This window comes from Nerophis lumbriciformis, linkage group LG21 (assembly GCF_033978685.3).
Source record: "Nerophis lumbriciformis linkage group LG21, RoL_Nlum_v2.1, whole genome shotgun sequence".
Taxonomy (NCBI): Eukaryota; Metazoa; Chordata; class Actinopteri; order Syngnathiformes; family Syngnathidae; genus Nerophis; species Nerophis lumbriciformis.
Genome location: NC_084568.2, coordinates 1,442,900 through 1,464,096, shown reverse-complemented (window position 1 = coordinate 1,464,096; position 21,197 = coordinate 1,442,900). Strand labels below are relative to the sequence as shown.

Here is a 21,197-nt window from a genome sequence, read left to right as displayed (position 1 = left end):
GCGGCGTGGCATGGAGTCGATGAGTTTCTGGCACTGCTCAGGTGTTATGAGAGCCCAGGTTGCTCTGATAGTGGCCTTCAACTCTTCTGCGTTTTTGGGTCTGGCATTCTGCATCTTCCTTTTCACAATACCCCACAGATTTTCTATGGGGCTAAGGTCAGGGGAGTTGGCGGGCCAATTTAGAACAGAAATACCATGGTCCGTAAACCAGGCACGGGTAGATTTTGCGCCGTGTGCAGGCGCCAAGTCCTGTTGGAACTTGAAATCTCCATCTCCATAGAGCAGGTCAGCAGCAGGAAGCATGAAGTGCTCTAAAACTTGCTGGTAGACGGCTGCGTTGACCCTGGATCTCAGGAAACAGAGTGGACCGACACCAGCAGATGACATGGCACCCCAAACCATCACCCAACCATGCAAATTTTGCATTTCCTTTGGAAATCGAGGTCCCAGAGTCTGGAGGAAGACAGGAGAGGCACAGGATCCACGTTGCCTGAAGTCTAGTGTAAAGTTTCCACCATTAGTGATGGTTTGGGGTGCCATGTCATCTGCTGGTGTCAGTCCACTCTGTTTCCTGAGATCCAGGGTCAACGCAGCCGTCTACCAGCAAGTTTTAGAGCACTTCATGCTTCCTGCTGTTGACCTGCTCTATGGAGATGGAGATTTCAAGTTCCAACAGGACTTGGCGCCTGCACACAGCGCAAAATCTACCCGTGCCTGGTTTACGGACCATGGTATTTCTGTTCTAAATTGGCCCGCCAACTCCCCTGACCTTAGCCCCATAGAAAATCTGTGGGGTATTGTGAAAAGGAAGATGCAGAATGCCAGACCCAAAAACGCAGAAGAGTTGAAGGCCACTATCAGAGCAACCTGGGCTCTCATAACACCTGAGCAGTGCCAGAAACTCATGGACTCCATGCCACGCCGCATTAACGCAGTAATTGAGGCAAAAGGAGCTCCAACCAAGTATTGAGTATTGTACATGCTCATATTTTTCATTTTCATACTTTTCAGTTGGCCAACATTTCTAAAAATCCCTTTTTTGTATTAGCCTTAAGTAATATTCTAATTTTGTGACACACGGAATTTTGGATTTTCATTTGTTGCCACTTCAAATCATCAAAATTAAATGAAATAAACATTTGAATGCATCAGTCTGTGTGCAATGAATAAATATAATGTACAAGTTACACCTTTTGAATGCAATTACTGAAATAAATCAAGTTTTTCAAAATATTCTAATTTACTGGCTTTTACCTGTACAGTCGTGGAATTAACACATTATTATGCCTAATTTGGACAACCGTGTATGGTGAAGATAAGGTACATTTTTTTTAAAAATAATAAAATAAAATAAGATAAATAAATTAAAAACATTTTCTTGAATAAAAAAGAAAGTAAAACAATATAAAAATAGATACATTGAAACTAGTAATGAATGAAAATGAGTCAAATGAAGTGTTAAAGGTTAGTACTATTAGTGGAGCACAATCATGTGTGCTTACGGACTGTATCCCTTGCAGACTGTATTGATATATATTGATATATAATGTAGGAACCACAATATTAATAACAGAAAGAAACAACCCTTTTGTGTGAATGAGTGTAAATGAGGGAGGGAGGTTTTTTTGGGGGTTGGTGTACTAATTGTAAGTGTATCTTGTGTTTTTTATGTTGATTTAATTAAAAAAAAAAAAATTTTTTTGTAAATCTAAAAACCGATACCGATAATTTACGATATTACATTTTAAAGCATTTATCAGCCGATAATATCGGCAGGCCGATATTATCGGACATCTCTATTTCCATCCATCCATTTCCTACCGCTTATTCCCTTCAGCCGGCCCTAACCAATCTGGCGCCCTAGGCAAGATTTTAGGTGGCGCCCCCCCACATCGGCAGTGAAGTGTATATACTCACAAGAAACCGAATAGCTTTGTCTTTGACCTTTTTTTTTACTTACAACTATACCTAATATATAAAGGGGTGGAAAAGTGACTATTACCTGCAGGGCAAACATTAGCTAACCAGAAGGCAATAACAATGTAAACAAAAACACCTGCTTAAAAGATCTAATACAAATGTCCCTGAGGAATGTAATGTGGGAGTACTGTAATTACCTAACATTACATTATTATTTTCCATAACAATTTAGCCCCCTCCACAATATTAACCCGACGTTAAAACAGAACTAGCTATTTATTGATTAGCAATTGCCGAATCATGTAACATTAGCTTAATGCTAAAAAGCCAGGTTACTATCACATTCTGTAACAGACAAATAATTTCATGTAGGCTAACGTTACCTACCTGCTACCTCTGTCTTTTCTCGTTTCTCCTCCTCTTCTTTTCTCTTTTTTCTTCCCTGGGCACCTGACAGTTTTGGTCGTTTTGACATCTTGTGTTGATTTTTTGATGTGGTGACGTCCAAAAAGAGTCATGATACGGGAAGGGAGGGGGGGGGGGCGTAATGTTGTAACAAATAATATTTCTATTAAATAGGCTTTACTTTGCATTTTAATTAACGTGGGATTATTTTTTTGTATTTAGAAATAATAGTACCAACTTTTTTTCTTTTTTTTTTTTCTCCAACATTTGTGGCACTGGCGTGGCGCCCCCTGATGGACGGCGCCCTTAGCATTTGCCTATACGGCCTATGCCACGGGCCGGCCCTGAGCCTATCTCAGCTACAATGGGGCGGAAGGCGGGGTACACCCTGGACAAGTCGCCACCTCATCGCAGACATCTCTATTTATGATCATCAATTATCACTTTTTTTTTAAATGTCACACTGTGGCTGAGCGATGAATTATTGACATGAAACGTGTGTGCGTGTCCACAAAAACTCTCATGGGCGTGAATGTGAAACGAGCTGGGGTAGGCTCCAGCTCACCCACAACAATAATGAGGGAGTGGGAATCACGTGATCATGAATATAAACGTGTGTTGCCTTGACAACCAGAGTGTGAAGGTATGGTGTCTAGCATAGCACAGCAGGTTATATGATGGGCGCGCGCCCGCGCGTACACGCTGACCCTGCGACAGTCACGCTCAGGACAAAAAACACCTGAGTCGTGACGTCATCCCCCACCGCTGACAAGTTAGCGTCGGCGCGCGAAAGGCGGAGGGACACGCTGGGGGGTGAAGGGGGGGCGGAGTACTCACGCTCTTCTTCCGCAGGTGCAGTCCGTGCTTAAGTAGTCCCGGCAGGTCCCGGATTTTGTGCTTGAGCTGAGCCTGGTCCCGCGCGCTCCGGTTCCAACGTAAGCCCGCGAGCAAGCCGTCCTCTGCGGGCTCCGAGTCCTCCATGACGGACACAAAAACAAAACAAAAAAAGAAAAACAGTCCCACGTTTGTGTTCCGAGTGTTGTCCTCAACGTCCGCGCCACTTCTCCGCCATTGCCCCGCTCATCCTCTTCCTCCTTTTTTTCCCGCCTCGCCGTCTCACGGAGCGACCCGCATATCACGCGCTCGCGACACACCGAGGCGTGGACGACGTTTAACGACCTACTTGTGTTCCGCAGCACGTCACGTCACGCCGCCGACACAGACACTGCCGCCGCCGCCGCTGCTGCTCCACCCTCAGGCTGACGTGCACGCCCCTGGCTGAGCAGGTTGACGAGGCGTGCGCGTGCGTGTGACTGAGGAGGAGGGGGGGGTTGAATCGCTTTTGACTCCCTTAGGTGTCCAAATTGCAGCCCGCGGGTCATCTGTGGACCTCTACTGGTTTGTTCCTTTCATTGGCTCCGACTATGGCGGCTGACAGGGGCCAAAGTGCAGCAGCTATGGTGGCTGACAGGGGCCAAAATGTTAGCGTAGCCTCGGTGCCGCTATCCCTGCTAGCCCTCGCTAACTGCCGTTTGCTTCGGTGGACTCGAGGGACGTAACAATAAACGGTTAATAATGATGAAGTATTTTAGCAGTTGAGATTCTAATTTAAAACCGTGATAGATAACTGCACTTTGATAAAACTCGCGGACTGACTGGCGCCAGCTCGCTAGCAAGAAATGCTAACATGAAAACAAGAGTTATTAACGCAGGGATTTTCAAACTTTTTCGACTCAAGGTCCACATTGAGCTAAAGGTTAATGGTCGGGGGCCAGACTATCTATTTGTGTAACATATATGACATTTTATATATATATATATATATATACATATATATATATGTATGTGTATATATATATATATATATATATATATATATATATATACATATATATATGTATGTATGTATGTATGTGTATATATATATATATACATAGATACACACCCATATACGTATGTATTTATAAATATTCGTATGTGTATATATATATATATATATATACATACATACGTATGTATGTGTATATATATTTATACACACGTGTATATATATATATAGACATGCATACATATGTATGTATGTGTATATATATATATGCATACATATGTATGTATATATACACACATATGTACAGTACACAAATATATATATATACATACATACGTATGAATGTGTATATATATTTATACACACATACATATGTATATATATATACACACACATATGTACACAAATATATATATATATATACATACATATATACACAAATATTTATATGTACACATACATATATACACAAATGTGTGTATATATATATATATATATATATATATATATATATATATACATATATATATATATATATACATCCAACAATCCATCCATCCATTTTCTATTGCTTGTCCCTCTCGGGATGACGGGGGGTGCTGGAGCCTATCTCAGCTGCATTCGGGCGGAGGGCGGTGTACACCCTGGACAAGTTGCTGCTCATCGCAGGGCCAACACAGATAGAAAGACAACATTCACTATATTCACTATATATATATATATATATATATATATATATATATATATATATATATATATATATATATATATATATACACACACACATATATTTACGTTTATATATTTGTATATAGACACATATATATATATATGTTTATATATGTATATATATATACATACATATATATATATATATATATATGTATATACACAAATATATTTATGTTTATATATTTGAATATAGACACATATATATATGTTTATATATGTATATATTGACATATATACATACATATATATATACATACCTATGTATACATACACTGAATATATATACATATATGTACACATACATATATATAAAAATACATATATATAAAAATACATATATGTACATACATATATGTACATACATACACACATATATATATATATATATATATATATATATATATATATATATATATATATATATATATATATATATATATATACTAAGAATAAAACAGTCATTTTTGGGTCACATTCAACAATACCACGATAATAATGATAACTGTGATGTTTTGGTCACAATAACCGTGAAATGACAGGTTACAAGAGCTTTTACGTGCAGTGTTGGCCTAAAAAACACATTTTTATTCATGTACCTTTAGAATTTTATTTTGAAAAATCACAGAGTGTTAATCAATTGAATAAAAGAAAATAAAACAACCCCAGCTGTACAATACTTAGTTAGGATAGAAATGCACAAAGCCATTGAGAAGACATACAATTACAATACTTATTAAATGCAAAAATAATACCAATACCAATATCAATAATTATAATAAGTCAAATCTACAATAGTTTAATGTTTTAATCAAAAAAAATTTTTTTTTTTTTAAATTGGCAAAAAAATTTGGCATTCAAATCCATTCTAGAAAATTATTAAGTTAGAATGATAATAAATAAAAATTGTGACTTGGATGTGAATCGATTTTTTAAGCACCCCCTAAAATATTATGAATAAAAAAAAATTTAAATCGATTTTCGAAATCTATAAATCAATTAAAAATCGGAATAATTAAAAATCGCGATTTGGATTTATATAGATTTTTTTTTTTTAGCACCTCTAGTATGTTGCCTTAGCCAGGAAGTAGTCTTTGCCATTACATTGAATGTGGTGTTCTTTTCTTTTGTCACGTGTTTAAACTGGAGGTATTCTATTTATTACACATCAGCTGGGGAAAAACAGGACTGGGAAGGCACGGGAAGAAAACTGGATCCCAAAAATACAATGAAGGAAGAAAGAAAAATAAATAATAATAATAATAATAATTAAAAAAAAACACTTTTAAATACAGCAAAGACAGTAAACAAAAACAGTACAAAATACAAAAGAAAATAAAGTAATTTGATAATAAGATGATAAGAAGAAAAATAAATTGTAGATTTATTGGGGGAAAAGTTAATTTTATCAAGAGTAAAAAAAAAAATTAGCTTGGAACAACTTAATACTGTTACAAGAATAAAGTCGAATTATTATAGAAATGTCATAATACTACAAGACAAAACATTCAGAGAAGTTGAAATATTAAGCTATATCTCAAATTTAAAAAAAAAAATGAAAAAAGAAGTACAAAATTCACGAGACTGTTATTAAATTATTTGATATCCGTCAAAAATTATTATAATTAATACATCTCATTATGAGGCATTCAGTGTCCACCTGGACATCAACTGGCTCACATTTCCATCGTAAACACACACCTTATCTCTCTCTCTCTCTGTGTGTGTGTGTGTGTGTGTGTGTGTGTGTGTGTGTGTGTGTGTGTGTGTGTGTGTGTGTGTGTGTGTGTGTGTGTGTGTGTGTGTGTGTGTGAGGTGGGGGATGCCGCCATACATTCCAGTTTAACCTGAAGCAGAAGGCAGGTGAGTTGAAAGACGAGAAGGTCGTTGTGTCCTTGAGCCAGGCAGCGTGGCTTGGGTCCCCACTTTGTCACCCGCTGTCTTGTTTCCACATGAGAAGTGGGATGGACTGGAACCAGTCCAGGGTGTGGCCTGAAGTCACTGGGATAGGCTCCACATATCTGTTCCAGTCCACATGCAGCGGGGCCAAAGTGTTGCAGTCATCCAGCAGCAACACAACAAGTAGCAGGACTCACTTAGTAATGTGACACTTACTGACACCTGCAGGACTGGAAGGCAACAGCATTGTCCCAACACAGGCTTTGTTTGTGTGTGTGTATATATATATATATATATATATATATATATATATATATATATATATATATACACACACACACACATATATATATATATATATATATATATATATATATATATATATATATATATATATATATATATATATATATATATATATATATATATATATATATATATACGTGTATTGATATGTATATACATGTGTATGATGGCAGCAGCACCACTCCTATTTTTACATTCTCTCCATCTTTACCTTTATTCTCTCGCTTTTTCATCTTCACTTTTATTCTTTCATTCTCTTCATTTTTACCGTCATTGTCTCATTCTTGTCATTATTCTTTCATTTTCTCTATATTTACCTTCATTCTCTCCATCTTTACCTTCATTCTCTCCATCTCTCTATCTTTACCTTCATTCTCGTTTTATCCATCTTTACCTTCATTCTCTCCATCTCTCTATATTTACCTTCATTCTCTCTATCTTTACCTTCATTCTCTTTCTATCCATCTTTACCTTCATTCTCTCCATCTCTCTATCTTTACCTTCATTCTCTTTCTATCCATCTTTACCTTCATTCTCTCATCTCTCTATCTTTACCTTCATTCTCTCCATCCTTACCTTCATTCTCTCCAACTCTCAATCTTTACCTTCATTCTCTTTCTATCCATCTTTACCTTCATTCTCTCCATCTCTCTATCTTTACCTTCATTCTCTTTCTACCCATCTTTACCTTCATTCTCTCCATCTCTCTATCTTTACCTTCATTCTTTTTCTATCCATCTTTACCTTCATTCTCTCCATCTTCACCTTCATTATCTCCATCTCTCTATCTTTACCTCATTCTCTCTATATTTACCTCATTCTCTCCATCTTCACCTTCATTCTCTCCAGCTCTCTATCTTTACCTTCATTCTCTCTTTCTCTCCATCTTTACCTTCATTCTCTCTTTCTCTCCATCTTTACCTTCATTCTCTCCATCTTTACCTTCATTCTCCTTCTCTCGATATTTACCTCCATTCTCTCTTTCTCTCCATCTGTACCTTCATTCCCTCCATCTTTACCTTAATTCTCTCTTTCTCTCCATCTTCACCTTCATTCTCTCCATCTTTACTTTCACTCTCTCATTCTCATCATCTTTACCTTCATTCTCTCATTCTCTCCATCTTTACTTTCACTCTCTCATTCTCTCCATCTTTACTTTCACTCTCTCATTCTCTCCATCTTTACCTTCATTCTCTCATTCTCTCCATCTTTACTTTCACTCTCTCATTCTCTCCATCTTTACTTTCACTCTCTCATTCTCTCCATCTTTACTCTAACTCTCTCCATCTCTATCTTTACCTTCATTCTCTCTTTCTCTCCATCTTTACCTTCATTCTCCTTCTCTCCATATTTACCTCCATTCTCTCTTTCTCTCCATCTGTACCTTCATTCCCCCCCATCTTTACCTTCATTATCTCTTTCTCTCCATCTTTACCTTCATTCTCTCCATCTTTACTTTCACTCTCTCATTCTCTCCATCTTTACTTTCACTCTCTCATTCTCTCCATCTTTACCTTCATTCTCTTTTTTCTTTATCTTACACTTTCATTCTCTCCATATTTACCTTCACTCTCTCCATCTTTATCTTTACCTTCATTCTCTCTTTCTCTCCATCTTTACCTTCAATCTCCTTCTCTCCATATTTACCTCATTCTCTCTTTCTCTCCATCTGTACCTTCATTCTCTCTTTCTCTCCATTTTTTCCTTCATTCTCTCCATCTTTACTTTCACTCTCTCATTCTCACCATCTTTACTTTCACTCTCTCATTCTCTCCATCTTTCCTTCATTCTCTCCATCTTTTCTTTCACTCTCATTCTCTCCATCTTTACCTTCATTCTCTTTTTTCTTTATCTTACACTTTCATTCTCTCCATATTCACCTTCACTCTCTCCATCTCTATCTTTACCTTCATTCTCTCTTTCTCTCCATCTTTACCTTCATTCTCCTTCTCTCCACATTTACCTCCATTCTCTCTTTCTCTCCATCTTTACCTTCATTCTCCTTCTCTCCACATTTACCTCCATTCTCTCTTTCTCTCCATCTGTACCTTCATTCCCTCCATCTTTACCTTCATTCTCTCTTTCTCTCCATCTTTACCTTCATTCTCTCCATCTTTACTTTCACTCACTCATTCTCTCCATCTTTACCTTCATTCTCTCCATCTTTTCTTTCACACTCTCATTCTCTCCATCTTTACCTTCATTCTCTTTTTTCTTTATCTTACACTTTCATTCTCTCCATATTTACCTTCACTCTCTCCATCTCTATCTTTACCTTCATTCTCTCTTTCTCTCCATCTTTTACCTTCATTCTCTCCATCTTTACCGTCATTCTCTTTTTTTATCTTCCACCTTCATTCTCTCCATCTTTACCTTCATTATTTTCCCCCCTTTATCTTATACCTTCATTTTCTTCTTCTTTACCTCCATTCACCCCATCGTCATTCTCTCCTTCTCACCAGCTTTACCTTCATCCTCTTTTTCTCTTCCTATTTACCTTCATTCTTTGTTTCTCTCCATCTTTACCTTCATCCTCTCACGTAGGGTCATTCTCTCCATCTTTGCCGTGTGGTCGTTTGTTGAACAGACAACTTCCCAGAAGGCCTTTGGAGACGAGGAAAAGAAAAGAGGATGAAACCTCTGACGGACATTCCTGCTTCAGCACCTTTTCTTCAACGCTCCCTCAACACTTTGGCATAAAGTGCACACCTTCATAGCACACCTGTGCAACAAATAGTACTCGTTATTACTTGGAATGAGCCAATTGACGAATAGGAAGGTGTTGACCTTCGCTTGTGTGGATGACGGAGGCTTGTGTGGATGTCATGATCACGGAGGCTTGTGTGGATGTCACGACCACGGAGAGGCTTGTGTGGATGTCATGACCACGGAGAGGCTTGTGTGGATGTCATGAAACTGAGCAGGTTCATCTCAAGTGCACTCGTAGAACTCAACATGTCGGCTCTACTTTCTCTGATGGGATTTGTAATCTGGGATGATTAGCACGGATTACGTCGGAGGTTAAAAACCAGCAGACGTACAGTGTCGGCGTCTGTTTACGTCACGTCCGGCTCAAGCACTTGGCTGGGAAACAGGCAGTGAAGCACTCAGAGCGGACTGTCTCTCGCTAGCGTTACAATTTTCCATGCCAACAAAGCAAGAGAAGGCGCTTAAAAGTACAGTAATAATAAAAATGATAATAATAATAGATTGTATTTGTAAAAAAATCACTTTACATTGAGTAAACAACCTCAAAGTGCTACAGTGTATTAAAAAAATGAAAAGATAATAAAAAATAAATAAAAATAAAAACTAGAACAGCCAAATAGCTAGAACTAGTATGCATATATCTAAAAAAAAAAAAAAGGCTTTTTTAAAAAGAAGGGTTTTTAAGCCTTTTTTAAAAGCACCCACAGTCTGTGGTGCCCTCAGGTGGTCAGGGAGAGCGTTCCACAGACACAGTAAGGCTCTACTTTTCAAAGTGCGTTAACGCAATGCTAATTTACATTGGATTTTCCATTGACATGCTATCGATTAGCATTAGCAATTTTACATGGCGAATTTAACACTTTCAAATTGAATAATGAAAACTACAACTAAAATGCTTGTTGCAATCAAAACAACTGGTGTGTGCTTGTAACACTTTGGAGGACTCAACAACAAAATAGCACTTTTTAAAAAATATAATTTTGCATGGAACACTTCATAGTCATTTAACTTGGTACTTGACGCATTCTAGCTGTTAGCATGCTAACTTCTTATAGCTAATTTTGCATGCATACACTTCAAAGTCATATAACTTGGCACTTGACACATTCTGTGTGTTAGCATGCTAATTTTTTATAGCTAATTTTGCATGCATACGCTTCTTAGTCATATAACTTGGCACTTGACACATTCTTGCTGTTAGCATGCTAACTCTTTTATAGTAAATTTTGGATGCAAACGCTTCATAGTCATATAACTCGGTATTTAACGCATTCTAGCTCTGAGCATGCTAACTTTTTATAGCTAATTTTGCATGCATACACTTGATAGTCATATAACTTGGTACTTCACGCATTGTAACTTTTAGCATGCTAACTTTTTATAGCTATTTTCACATAGTCATATAACTTGGTACTTGACACATTCTGTGTGTTAGCATGCTAAGTTTTTTATAGCTAATTTTGCATGCATACGCTTCATAGTCGTATAACTTGGTACTTGATGCATTCTAGCTGTTAGCATGCTAACTTCTTATACTAAATTTAGCATGCATATGCTTCATAGTCATATAACTTGGTACTTGACACATTCTGTGTGTTAGCATGCTAAGTTTTTTATAGCTAATTTTGCATGCATACGCTTCATTGTCATATAACTTGGTACTTGACACATTCTTGCTGTTAGCATGCTAACTCTTTTATAGTAACTTTTGGATGCAAACCCTTCATAGTCGTATAACTCGGTATTTAACGCATTTTAGCTATTAGCATGCTAACTTTTTATAGCTAATTTTGGATGCAAACCCTTCATAGTCATACAACTTGGCACTTGACACATTCATGCTGTTAGCATGCTAACTTTTTTATAGCTAATTTTACATGCATACGCTACTTAGTCATATAACTTGGTACTTGACACATTCTGTGTGTTAGCATGCTAAGTTTTTTATAGCTAATTTTGCATGCATACGCTTCATAGTCATATAACTTGGTACTTGATGCATTCTAGCTGTTAGCATGCTAACTTCTTATACTAAATTTTGCATGCATATGCTTCTTAGTCATATAACTTGGTACTTGACACATTCATGCTGTTAGCTTGCTAACTTTTTTATAGCTAATTTTGCATACATACGCTTCATTGCCATATAACTTGGTACTTGACACATTCTAGCTGTTAGCATGCTAACTTTTATATAGCTAATTTTGCATGCATACACTTCAAAGTCATATAACTTGGCACTTGACACATTCTGTGTGTTAGCATGCTAACTTTTTATAGCAAATTTTGCATGCATACGCTTCTTACTCATATAACTTGGCACTTGACACATTCTTGCTGTTAGCATGCTAACTCTTTTATAGAAAATTTTGGATGCAAACGCTTCATAGTCATATAACTCGGTATTTAACGCATTTTAGCTCTGAGCATGCTAACTTTTTATAGCTAATTTTGGATGCAAACCCTTCATAGTCATATAACTCGGTATTCAACGTATTTTAGCTCTTAGCATGCTAACTTTTTATAGCTAATTTTGGATGCAAACTCTTCATAGTCATATAACTCGGTAATTAACGCATTTTAGCTCTTAGCATGCTAACTTTTTATAGCTAATTTTGGATGCAAACACTTCATAGTCATATAACTTTGTACTTGATGCATTCTAGCTGTTAGCATGCTAACTTCTTATACTAAATTGTGCATGCATATGCTTCATAGTCATATAACTTGGTACTTGACACATTCTGTGTGTTAGCATGCTAACTCTTTTATAGTAACTTTTGGATGCAAACCCTTCATAGTCATATAACTCGGTATTTAACGCATTTTAGCTCTTAGCATGCTAACTTTTTATAGCTAATTTTGGATGCAAACCCTACATAGTCATATAACTCGGTATTTAACGCATTTTAGCCCTTAGCATGCTAACTTTTTATAGCTAATTTTGGATGCAAACCCTTCATAGTCATACAACTTGGTATTTAACGCATTTTAACCCTTAGCATGCTAACTTTTTATAGCTAATTTTGCATGCATACGGTTCAAAGTCATATAACTTGGTATTTAACGCATTTTAGCTCTTAGCATGCTAACTTTTTATAGCTATTTTTGCATGCATACGCTTCTTAGTCATATAACTTGGTATTTAACGCATTTTATCCCTTAGCATGCTAACTTTTTATAGCTAATTTTGCATGCATACGGTTCAAAGTCATATAACTCGGTATTTAACGCATTTTAGCTCTTAGCATGCTAACTTTTTATAGCTAATTTTGGATGCAAACCCTTCATAGTCATATAACTCGGTATTTAACGCATTCCAGCTCTTAGCTTGCTAACTTTTTATAGCTAATTTTGGATGCAAACCCTTCATAGTCATATAACTCGGTATTTAACGCATTTTAGCTCTTAGCATGCTAACTTTTTATAGCTAATCTTGGATGCAAACCCTTCATAGTCATATAACTCGGTATTTAACGCATTCCAGCTCTTAGCATGCTAACTTTTTATAGCTAATTTTGCATGCATACGGTTCAAAGTCATATAACTCGGTATTTAACGCATTTTAGCTCTTAGCATGCTAACTTTTTATAGCTAATTTTGCATGCAAACACTTCATAGTCATATAACTCGGTATTTAACGCATTTTAGCTCTTAGCATGCAAACTTTTAAAGCTAATTTTGCATGCAAACACTTGATAGTCATATAACTTGGTACTTAACACATTGTAACTTTTAGCATGCTAACATTTTATAGCTATTTTCGCATGCATACACTTCATAGTCATATAACTTGGTAACTAGCTGTTAGCATGCTAACATTTTTATAGCTAATTTTGCATCCATACGGTTCAAAGTCATATAACTTGGTACCTGATGTATTTTAGCTGTTAGCATGCTAACTTTTTTACAGCTAATTTGGCACACATATGCTTCATTGTCATATAACTTGGCACTTGACGCGAACAACACTTTTGACGGCATAATATTATTTTCCATCAAAACAAAGCCACTTGAGTGTGAACAAAGCGGAGGCTGCTGGTTCATCGCTCGCCAAACTGCTGAGAAGGTGATTCCGCTGCGGAGAGAGATGAGAAATAAGCTGCTCGGTGCACCCTGGGGACTCCTCTACGACACACACACTGCAAATAAAGCTGATGGTATGAATGTTGAACGCAGCATAAAACCTGCAGCTTGCACGGGGATTATTGGGGAGAGCGGCAAGAAGAGATGAGGAGCACAAGAAAGGTGAGGGACGAGCGAGATCAAGCAAGGAGAGAGAGTGAAGAAATAATTACCTTAGGACTTGGCAAAGCCTTTCATCCCAAAACTGTCACCACACACACACACACACACACACACACACACACACACACACACACATGCTTGTATTACCTTATTGAGACCTCCGAAAAATGCCTACCTCTTTAGGACCACCCTTTCTAGTGAAGTGAATTTATTTATATAGCGCTTTTCTCTAGTGACTCAAAGTGCTTTACATAGTGAAAGCCAATATCTAAGTTACATTTAAAGCAGTGTGGGTGGCACTGGGAGCAGGTGGGTAAAGTGTCGACTTTTTACTTATAAAATTGGGAACAATTTCTCATATTCTTTCCGTTTCTGTAATATTGCAATATTTTTGCGTAAAATTATTACTTTTTTTAAATTAAAAAGATTACTTTTTAATGCAAAATGGTGACATTTGTCAAAAAAACCTCAGACTTTTATCACAATAGTGCCCATTTTTGTTGTTGTTCTTGTAAAATTGTGACATTTTTTGAGTAAAATTATGACTTTTGTCATAATGTTGCCGAGTAAAATTCCGATTATTATTATAATATTGCCAAAATGTGAAAGTTTTCTTATAAAATTGTGACTTTTGTCGTGTAAAATTACGACTCTTTTCATAAAATTGCCAACATTTTAAGCTTTTCTTGTAAAATCGCGACTTTTATTGAGTAAAATCCCCATTTTTATCATAATATTGCACAACTGTTTAGTTTTCCTTGTAAAACCTTGACTTGCGTTGAGTAAAATGACAACTTTTATTATAATACTGCCAAACTTCAAAGCTTTTCTTGTGAAATTGTGACCTTTTTCTTGTGAAATTCCAACAAATTTTTCACAACAAGCTTTTTTATATTTGCATAGTATGTATATATTATTAATGTTGTAAATACACATCTTTATATATCTAGAAAGGCTGGTCCTAAAGAGGTAGGCATTTTTCTCAGGTCTCAAGAAGGTAACAAATACAAGAGTGTGTGTGTGTGTGTGTGTGTGTGTGTGTGTGTGTGTGTGTGTGTGTGTGTGTGTGTGTGTGTGTGTGTGTGTGTGTGTGTGTGTGTGTGTGTGTGTTTGTCATAATTTTGCCAAGTGAAATTCCGATTATTATAATATTGCCAAAATGTTAAAGTTTTCTTATAAAATTGTGACTTTTGTCGAGTAATATTATGACTCTTTTCATAATATTGCCAACATTTTAAGCTTTTCTTGTAAAATCGCGACTTTTATTGAGTAAAATCCCCATTTTTATCATAATATTGCACAACTGTTTAGTTTTCCGTGTAAAACCTTGACTTGCGTTGAGTAAAATGACGACTTTTATTATAATACTGCCAAACTTCAAAGCTTTTCTTGTGAAATTGTGACATTTTTCTTGTGAAATTCCAACTAATTTTTCACAACAAGCTTTTGTATATTTGCATAGTATGTATATATTATTAATGTTGTAAATACACATCTTTATATATCTAGAAAGGGTAGTCCTAAAGAGGTAGGCATTATTCTCAGGTCTCAAGAAGGTAACAAATACAAGTGTGTGTGTGTGTGTTTGTCATAATTTTGCCAAGTGAAATTCCGATTATTATAATATTGCCAAAATGTTAAAGTTTTCTTATAAAATTGTGACTTTTGTCGTGTAAAATGATGACTCTTTTCATAAAATTGCCAAAATTTTAAGCTTTTCTTGTAAAATTGCGACTTTTATTGAGTAAAATCCCAATTTTTATCATAACATTGCACAAATGTTAAAATTTTCTTGTAAAACCTTGACTTGCGTTGAGTAAAATGACGACTTTTATTATAATACTGCCAAAATTCAAAGTTTTTCTTGTGACAAAAGTCACAATTTTATAAGAAAACTTTAACATTTTGGCAATATTATAATAATCGGAATTTCACTTGGCAAAATTATGACAAAGACACACACACACTCTTGTATTTGTTACCTTCTTGAGACCTGAGAAAAATGCCTACCTCTTTAGGACCAGCCTTTCTAGATATATAAAGATGTGTATTTACAACATTAATAATATATACATACTATGCAAATATAAAAAAGCTTGTTGTGAAAAATGAGTTGGAATTTCACAAGAAAAAGGTCTCAATTTCACAAGAAAAACTTTGAATTTTGGCAGTATTATAATAAAAGTCGTCATTTTACTCAACACAAGTCAAGGTTCTACAAGAAAATTTTAACATTTGTGCAATGTTATGATAAAAATTGGGATTTTACTCAATAAAAGTCGCGATTTTACAAGAAAAGCTTAAAATTTTGGCAATTTTATGAAAAGAGTCATCATTTTACACGACAAAAGTCACAATTTTATAAGAAAACTTTAACATTTTGGCAATATTATAATAATCGGAATTTCACTTGGCAAAATTATGACTGACACACACACACACACACACACACACACACACACACACACACACACACACACACACACACACACACACACACACACACACTCTTGTATTTGTTACCTTCTTGAGACCTGAGAAAAATGCCTACCTCTTTAGGTACCAGCCTTTCTAGATATATAAAGATGTGTATTTACAACATTAATAATATATACATACTATGCAAATATAAAAAAGCTTGTTGTGAAAAATTAGTTGGAATTTCACAAGAAAAAGGTCACAATTTCACAAGAAAAGCTTTGAATTTTGGCAGTATTATAATAAAAGTCATCATTTTACTCAACGCAAGTCAAGGTTTTACAAGAAAATTTTAACATTTGTGCAATGTTATGATAGAAATTGGGATTTTACTCAATAAAAGTCGCAATTTTACAAGAAAAGCTTAAAATGTTGGCAATTTTATGAAAAGAGTCGTAATTTTACACGACAAAAGTCACAATTTTATAAGAAAACTTTAACATTTTGGCAATATTATAATAATCGGAATTTCACTTGGCAAAATTATGACAAACACACACACACACGCTTGTATTTGTTACCTTCTTGAGACCTGAGAATAATGCCTACCTCTTTAGGACCAGCCTTTCTAGATATATAAAGATGTGTATTTACAACATTAATAATATATACATACTATGCAAATATAAAAAAAGCTTGTTGTGAAAAATGAGTTGGAATTTCACAAGAAAAAGGTCACAATTTCACAAGAAAAACTTTGAATTTTGGCAGTATAATAAAAGTCGTCATTTTACTCAACGCAAGTCAAGGTTTTACAAGAAAATGTTAACATTTGTGCAATTTTATGATAAAAATTGGGATTTTACTCAATAAAAGTCGCAATTTTACAAGAAAACTTAAAATTTTGGCAATTTTATGAAAAGAGTAATTTTACACGACAAAAGTCACAATTTTATAAGAAAACTTTAACATTTTGGCAATATTATAATAATCGGAATTTCACTTGGCAAAATTATGACAAACACACACACACACACACACTTGTATTTGTTACCTTCTTGAGAACTGAGAAAAATGCCTACCACTTTAGGACCACGTTTTCTAGATATATAAAGAAGTGTATTTACAACATTAATAATATATACATACTATGCAAATATAAAAAAGCTTGTTGTGAAAAATTAGTTGGAATTTCACAAGAAAAAGGTCACAATTTCACAAGAAAAGCTTTGAAGTTTGGCAGTATTATAATAAAAGTCGTCATTTTACTCAACGCAAGTCAAGGTTTTACAAGGAAAACTAAACAGTTGTGCTATATTATGATAAAAATGGGGATTTTACTCAATAAAAGTCGCGATTTTACAAGAAAAGCTTAAAATTTTGGCAAAAAAGTTGACACGTAAGAAAAAGATAGCTTTCGTAAATTTTTTCTTGGTAATTGTTTTTTAATCTTCATTATTTACTTCAAGTTATTACAGTATGTCTCGATATACATATTTATTTATTTATTACAATTAATTTTGGCCAAAGGGGGCGCATTTCAATTTCTTACACACACTTGTTATTTCATATGTTGACCAGAGGGGGAGCACTTTTAAAAGCGACACACAGTCAATTAGAAAAATCCCTCCTTTTTGGGACCACCCTCATTTTGATAGATGTCACCAGCAGGGGTGCAAATGAGACATTCTCTATTAGATGCAATGTTATTGATTTATGTCATCACTTGTTCACACCTCCTCATTTGGAAGATGCTTTTCCTTCTTCGTGTCTCAAAAAGGGTAGAAATACAAGAACACACACACACACACACAATTGTATGTACTCCTATTTTTACTCCTCCCCAAGCCTGTGTCCTGCATATAAACTCAGCATCTGCACACACACACACACACACACACACACACACACACACACACACACACACACACACACACACACACACACACACACACACACACACACACACACACACACACACACAGAGCACTCTCTTCAAACAAATGCAGTGGTGATGAAATATTAAAGAGTGCACTTATAAAGGAGCGAAAAGCAAGAAAGACAATTTCTCTGACAGAATGCAAGACGCCAACAGAGGAGAAGACTCGAGGTGTGGACTCGAGTCACATGACTTGGACTCGAGTCAGACTCGAGTCATGAATTTGATGACTTTAGACTCGACTTGACAAAATGTAAAAAGACTTGCAACTGGACTTAGACTTTAACATCAATGACTTGTGACTTCACTTGGACTTGAGCCTTTTGAATTGACATGACTTGACATGACTTGCTACTTTCCCCAAAACCCAAAGATGAAAAAGTTATTCGGGAGCGCTCCGTATTTTTCATTGTGTACTTGTCTATCAGCGTTGCGTGTGTCAGCTGGTGTGGTCTCAGTACAACAGCCAATCAAATTACATCTACTTTGTTTTCATCACACAGCATTCATCCAATCAAATTGCAGGACAACCAACGAAGAAGACATGTCCAAACCACACGCCAGTGAACAAAAAATGATACCTAAAATAATTTCGTTTGGGTATAAAAATTACGAGGTGGTCAACACAAAACGGTTTGCAGTATGCAACACATGCGGTTCGAAAATGACTGATGGAGAGGCAACAACTTCCAACTTCGTCCGGCATTTGAAGTTGCACAAAGAAGGGTAAGTTTTGAATGTAAGATAACGTTTATTGGCTAAGTAACGTGACTTTTATTTGCTGTGTAGTTAAATCAGTGAGGCTGTAAACTCACTGCTAACGTTATAACGTTATTGCAAACACGGGAATCTGTTGCAGTTCACTACCTTATTCATCCTTTTTGTTCAGTGATTTTTTTTAAGCAGGGTTACGTTAGTCAATATATCACACGTAACGTTAGACGGCGGTCAGCAGCACCGCGTATTTTAGCCACCTAAAAAAAGACAAAAATAGTCAAATAAAGGTCAGTTAAAATGTATACTATATTATGAATATGTGTACCGTTTTAGCTAGCTTTCTGACATACTGTTGGTTGTTTACCTCAGTGGTCCCCAACCACCGGGCCGCGGCCCGCTACTGGTCCGCGGATTGATTGGTATCGGGCCGCACAAGAACTATATATATATATTTTTTTTCTTTTTTTAATTAAATCAACATAAAAAACACAAGATACACTTACAAGTAGTGCACCAACCCAAAACAACTCTCCACCCCCTTTTGTTGTGGGCATTGAACATGAAGACTCTTCCTTCACTGTTCCGAGTGGCCATGAGAGTCTTGGCAGTGCCTGCCTCCGGTGCTCCAGTGGAGCGAGTTTTCAGCCATGGTGGCATCATACTACGCCCCCATCGTGCACAAATGACTGACAGACTCTTGGCTAATTTGGTCTTTTGCAAATGCAATGCAGCATAGGGCCCTGACATATAAAAAGTACAACTTTTTTGTTATGTTCACGTATATGTCATGTTTTTTCAATGTTAACACTTTTGTACAAATAAGTACATTTGCACTTTATTTTTCAATGTGTTTGTTCTGTAAAGGAATGAGTTAATGTTTAAAATGACTGGTTAATAGTGCTATTATAAAGTGCAATGTCAGCACAATTTTCTTTCCTGCAATTTAAAATGCACTTGTTTTAATAAATAAATACAGCGTTTGAAAAGCATACACAATCTGTGTTAATATATTAGTCTGTGGTTAAAAGGACTTGAAAGGACTCGAAACTCAAAATGCAGGACTTAGGACTTGACTTGAGACTTTCCAGTCTTGACTTTGGACTTGACTCGGGGCTTGCCTGTCTTGACTCGGGACTTGACTCGGACTTGAGGGCAAAGACTTGAGACTTACTTGTGACTTGCAAAACAATGACTTGGTCCCACCTCTGTCAAACACTAACTTGTGGTCTACATGACATGTCACGGTGCTTCTTCATGATGTGTTACAGACAGATCTTAAAAGCACTTTCTGACCGTCTCTTCAGGATGTCTTATTTACGTGCCTCCACTTTGACAGTGTCTTCTCCCCGCCATCCTTGTTGTCGTTCTTAGCGCTTCCATATGAGGTCCACTGACAGACTTTTTTACAGGCATGACGGCGCGTGGTGACATTGCTGGTTTTACGAGCAGAGGAGCATGTTCGGCAGCGCACACACACAGAGTACTTACAAGCAGACACAGTGTGTAGACAGAAAAGGGAGAACGGACGCATTTTGGCCTAAAAAGTAAAGATAAAGGTGAAGTTATAACTGTCATGTCTGTGTAATCATATTTTGTTTTAAGTCATGTTTTGTTTAGTTTCTGGCTTTTCACTCCCTTGTCTTGTTTGCATGATTACCCATTAGTTTCACCTGTTCCACGTTTGGACTCATTGTGCACTCTTGTTTGTCACCATAGCAACCATTAGTTTTCACCTGTCACGTCACGCACCTGTTTCACGTTTTGAGTCACGCACCTGCTTTCACTAATCATGTCCATAGTATTTAAGTTCATTCATTTTCTGTTGTTCGTCCTGACGACATCCCCGCATTTATGCTCCTGCACACTCTCCACACCCTGATGACCCTTGCTACTCTTTCTTTCATGCCGGTTCCATGCCAAGTAAGTTTTTGTTTATTAAGCCACAGTTAGTGTTTTGTTTAATTGTTCATAGTTTCTGCCAATGTGCAAGTTTTGTGTTCATAGTCTAGTTTTGTACCTCCGCCCCAGTGCGCGCTTTTCGTTTATTCATTTTTTGATAGTTTAAATAAATCATGTACC

At 36.2% G+C, this 21,197-nt stretch overlaps 2 protein-coding genes across 5 annotated transcripts in view; both read right to left on the bottom strand.

Moving 5' to 3' along the window:
• rapgef5a (Rap guanine nucleotide exchange factor (GEF) 5a) overlaps positions 1-4,017 on the bottom strand; it is a 228,661-nt gene extending 224,644 nt beyond the window's left edge. Inside the window, exon 1 of the mRNA XM_061983255.1 lies at positions 3,163-4,017. Coding sequence (XP_061839239.1) covers positions 3,163-3,306 — 144 coding nt within the window. The 5' untranslated portion in view covers positions 3,307-4,017. The remainder of the gene's footprint in view (positions 1-3,162) is intronic.
• Positions 4,018-7,202: 3,185 nt separating this feature from the next.
• The window catches only part of tomm7 (translocase of outer mitochondrial membrane 7 homolog (yeast)), a 64,519-nt gene continuing 50,524 nt past the window's right edge, over positions 7,203-21,197 (bottom strand). Inside the window, exons 3-4 of one of the 4 annotated variants that reach the window (XR_012051033.1) lie at positions 9,101-9,691; positions 7,203-8,023 (exon numbers count right to left, since the gene is read on the bottom strand). Coding sequence is in view for 1 of the 4 variants with exons in the window: in XM_072915527.1 (XP_072771628.1) it covers positions 9,634-9,691 (58 nt within the window). In the remaining 3 variants the exon portion in view is untranslated. Of the gene's footprint in view, positions 8,024-8,867; positions 9,024-9,100; positions 9,692-21,197 lie in introns of those variants that run through there. The other 3 variants (XR_012051035.1, XR_012051034.1, XM_072915527.1) reach the window with 3 other exon arrangements.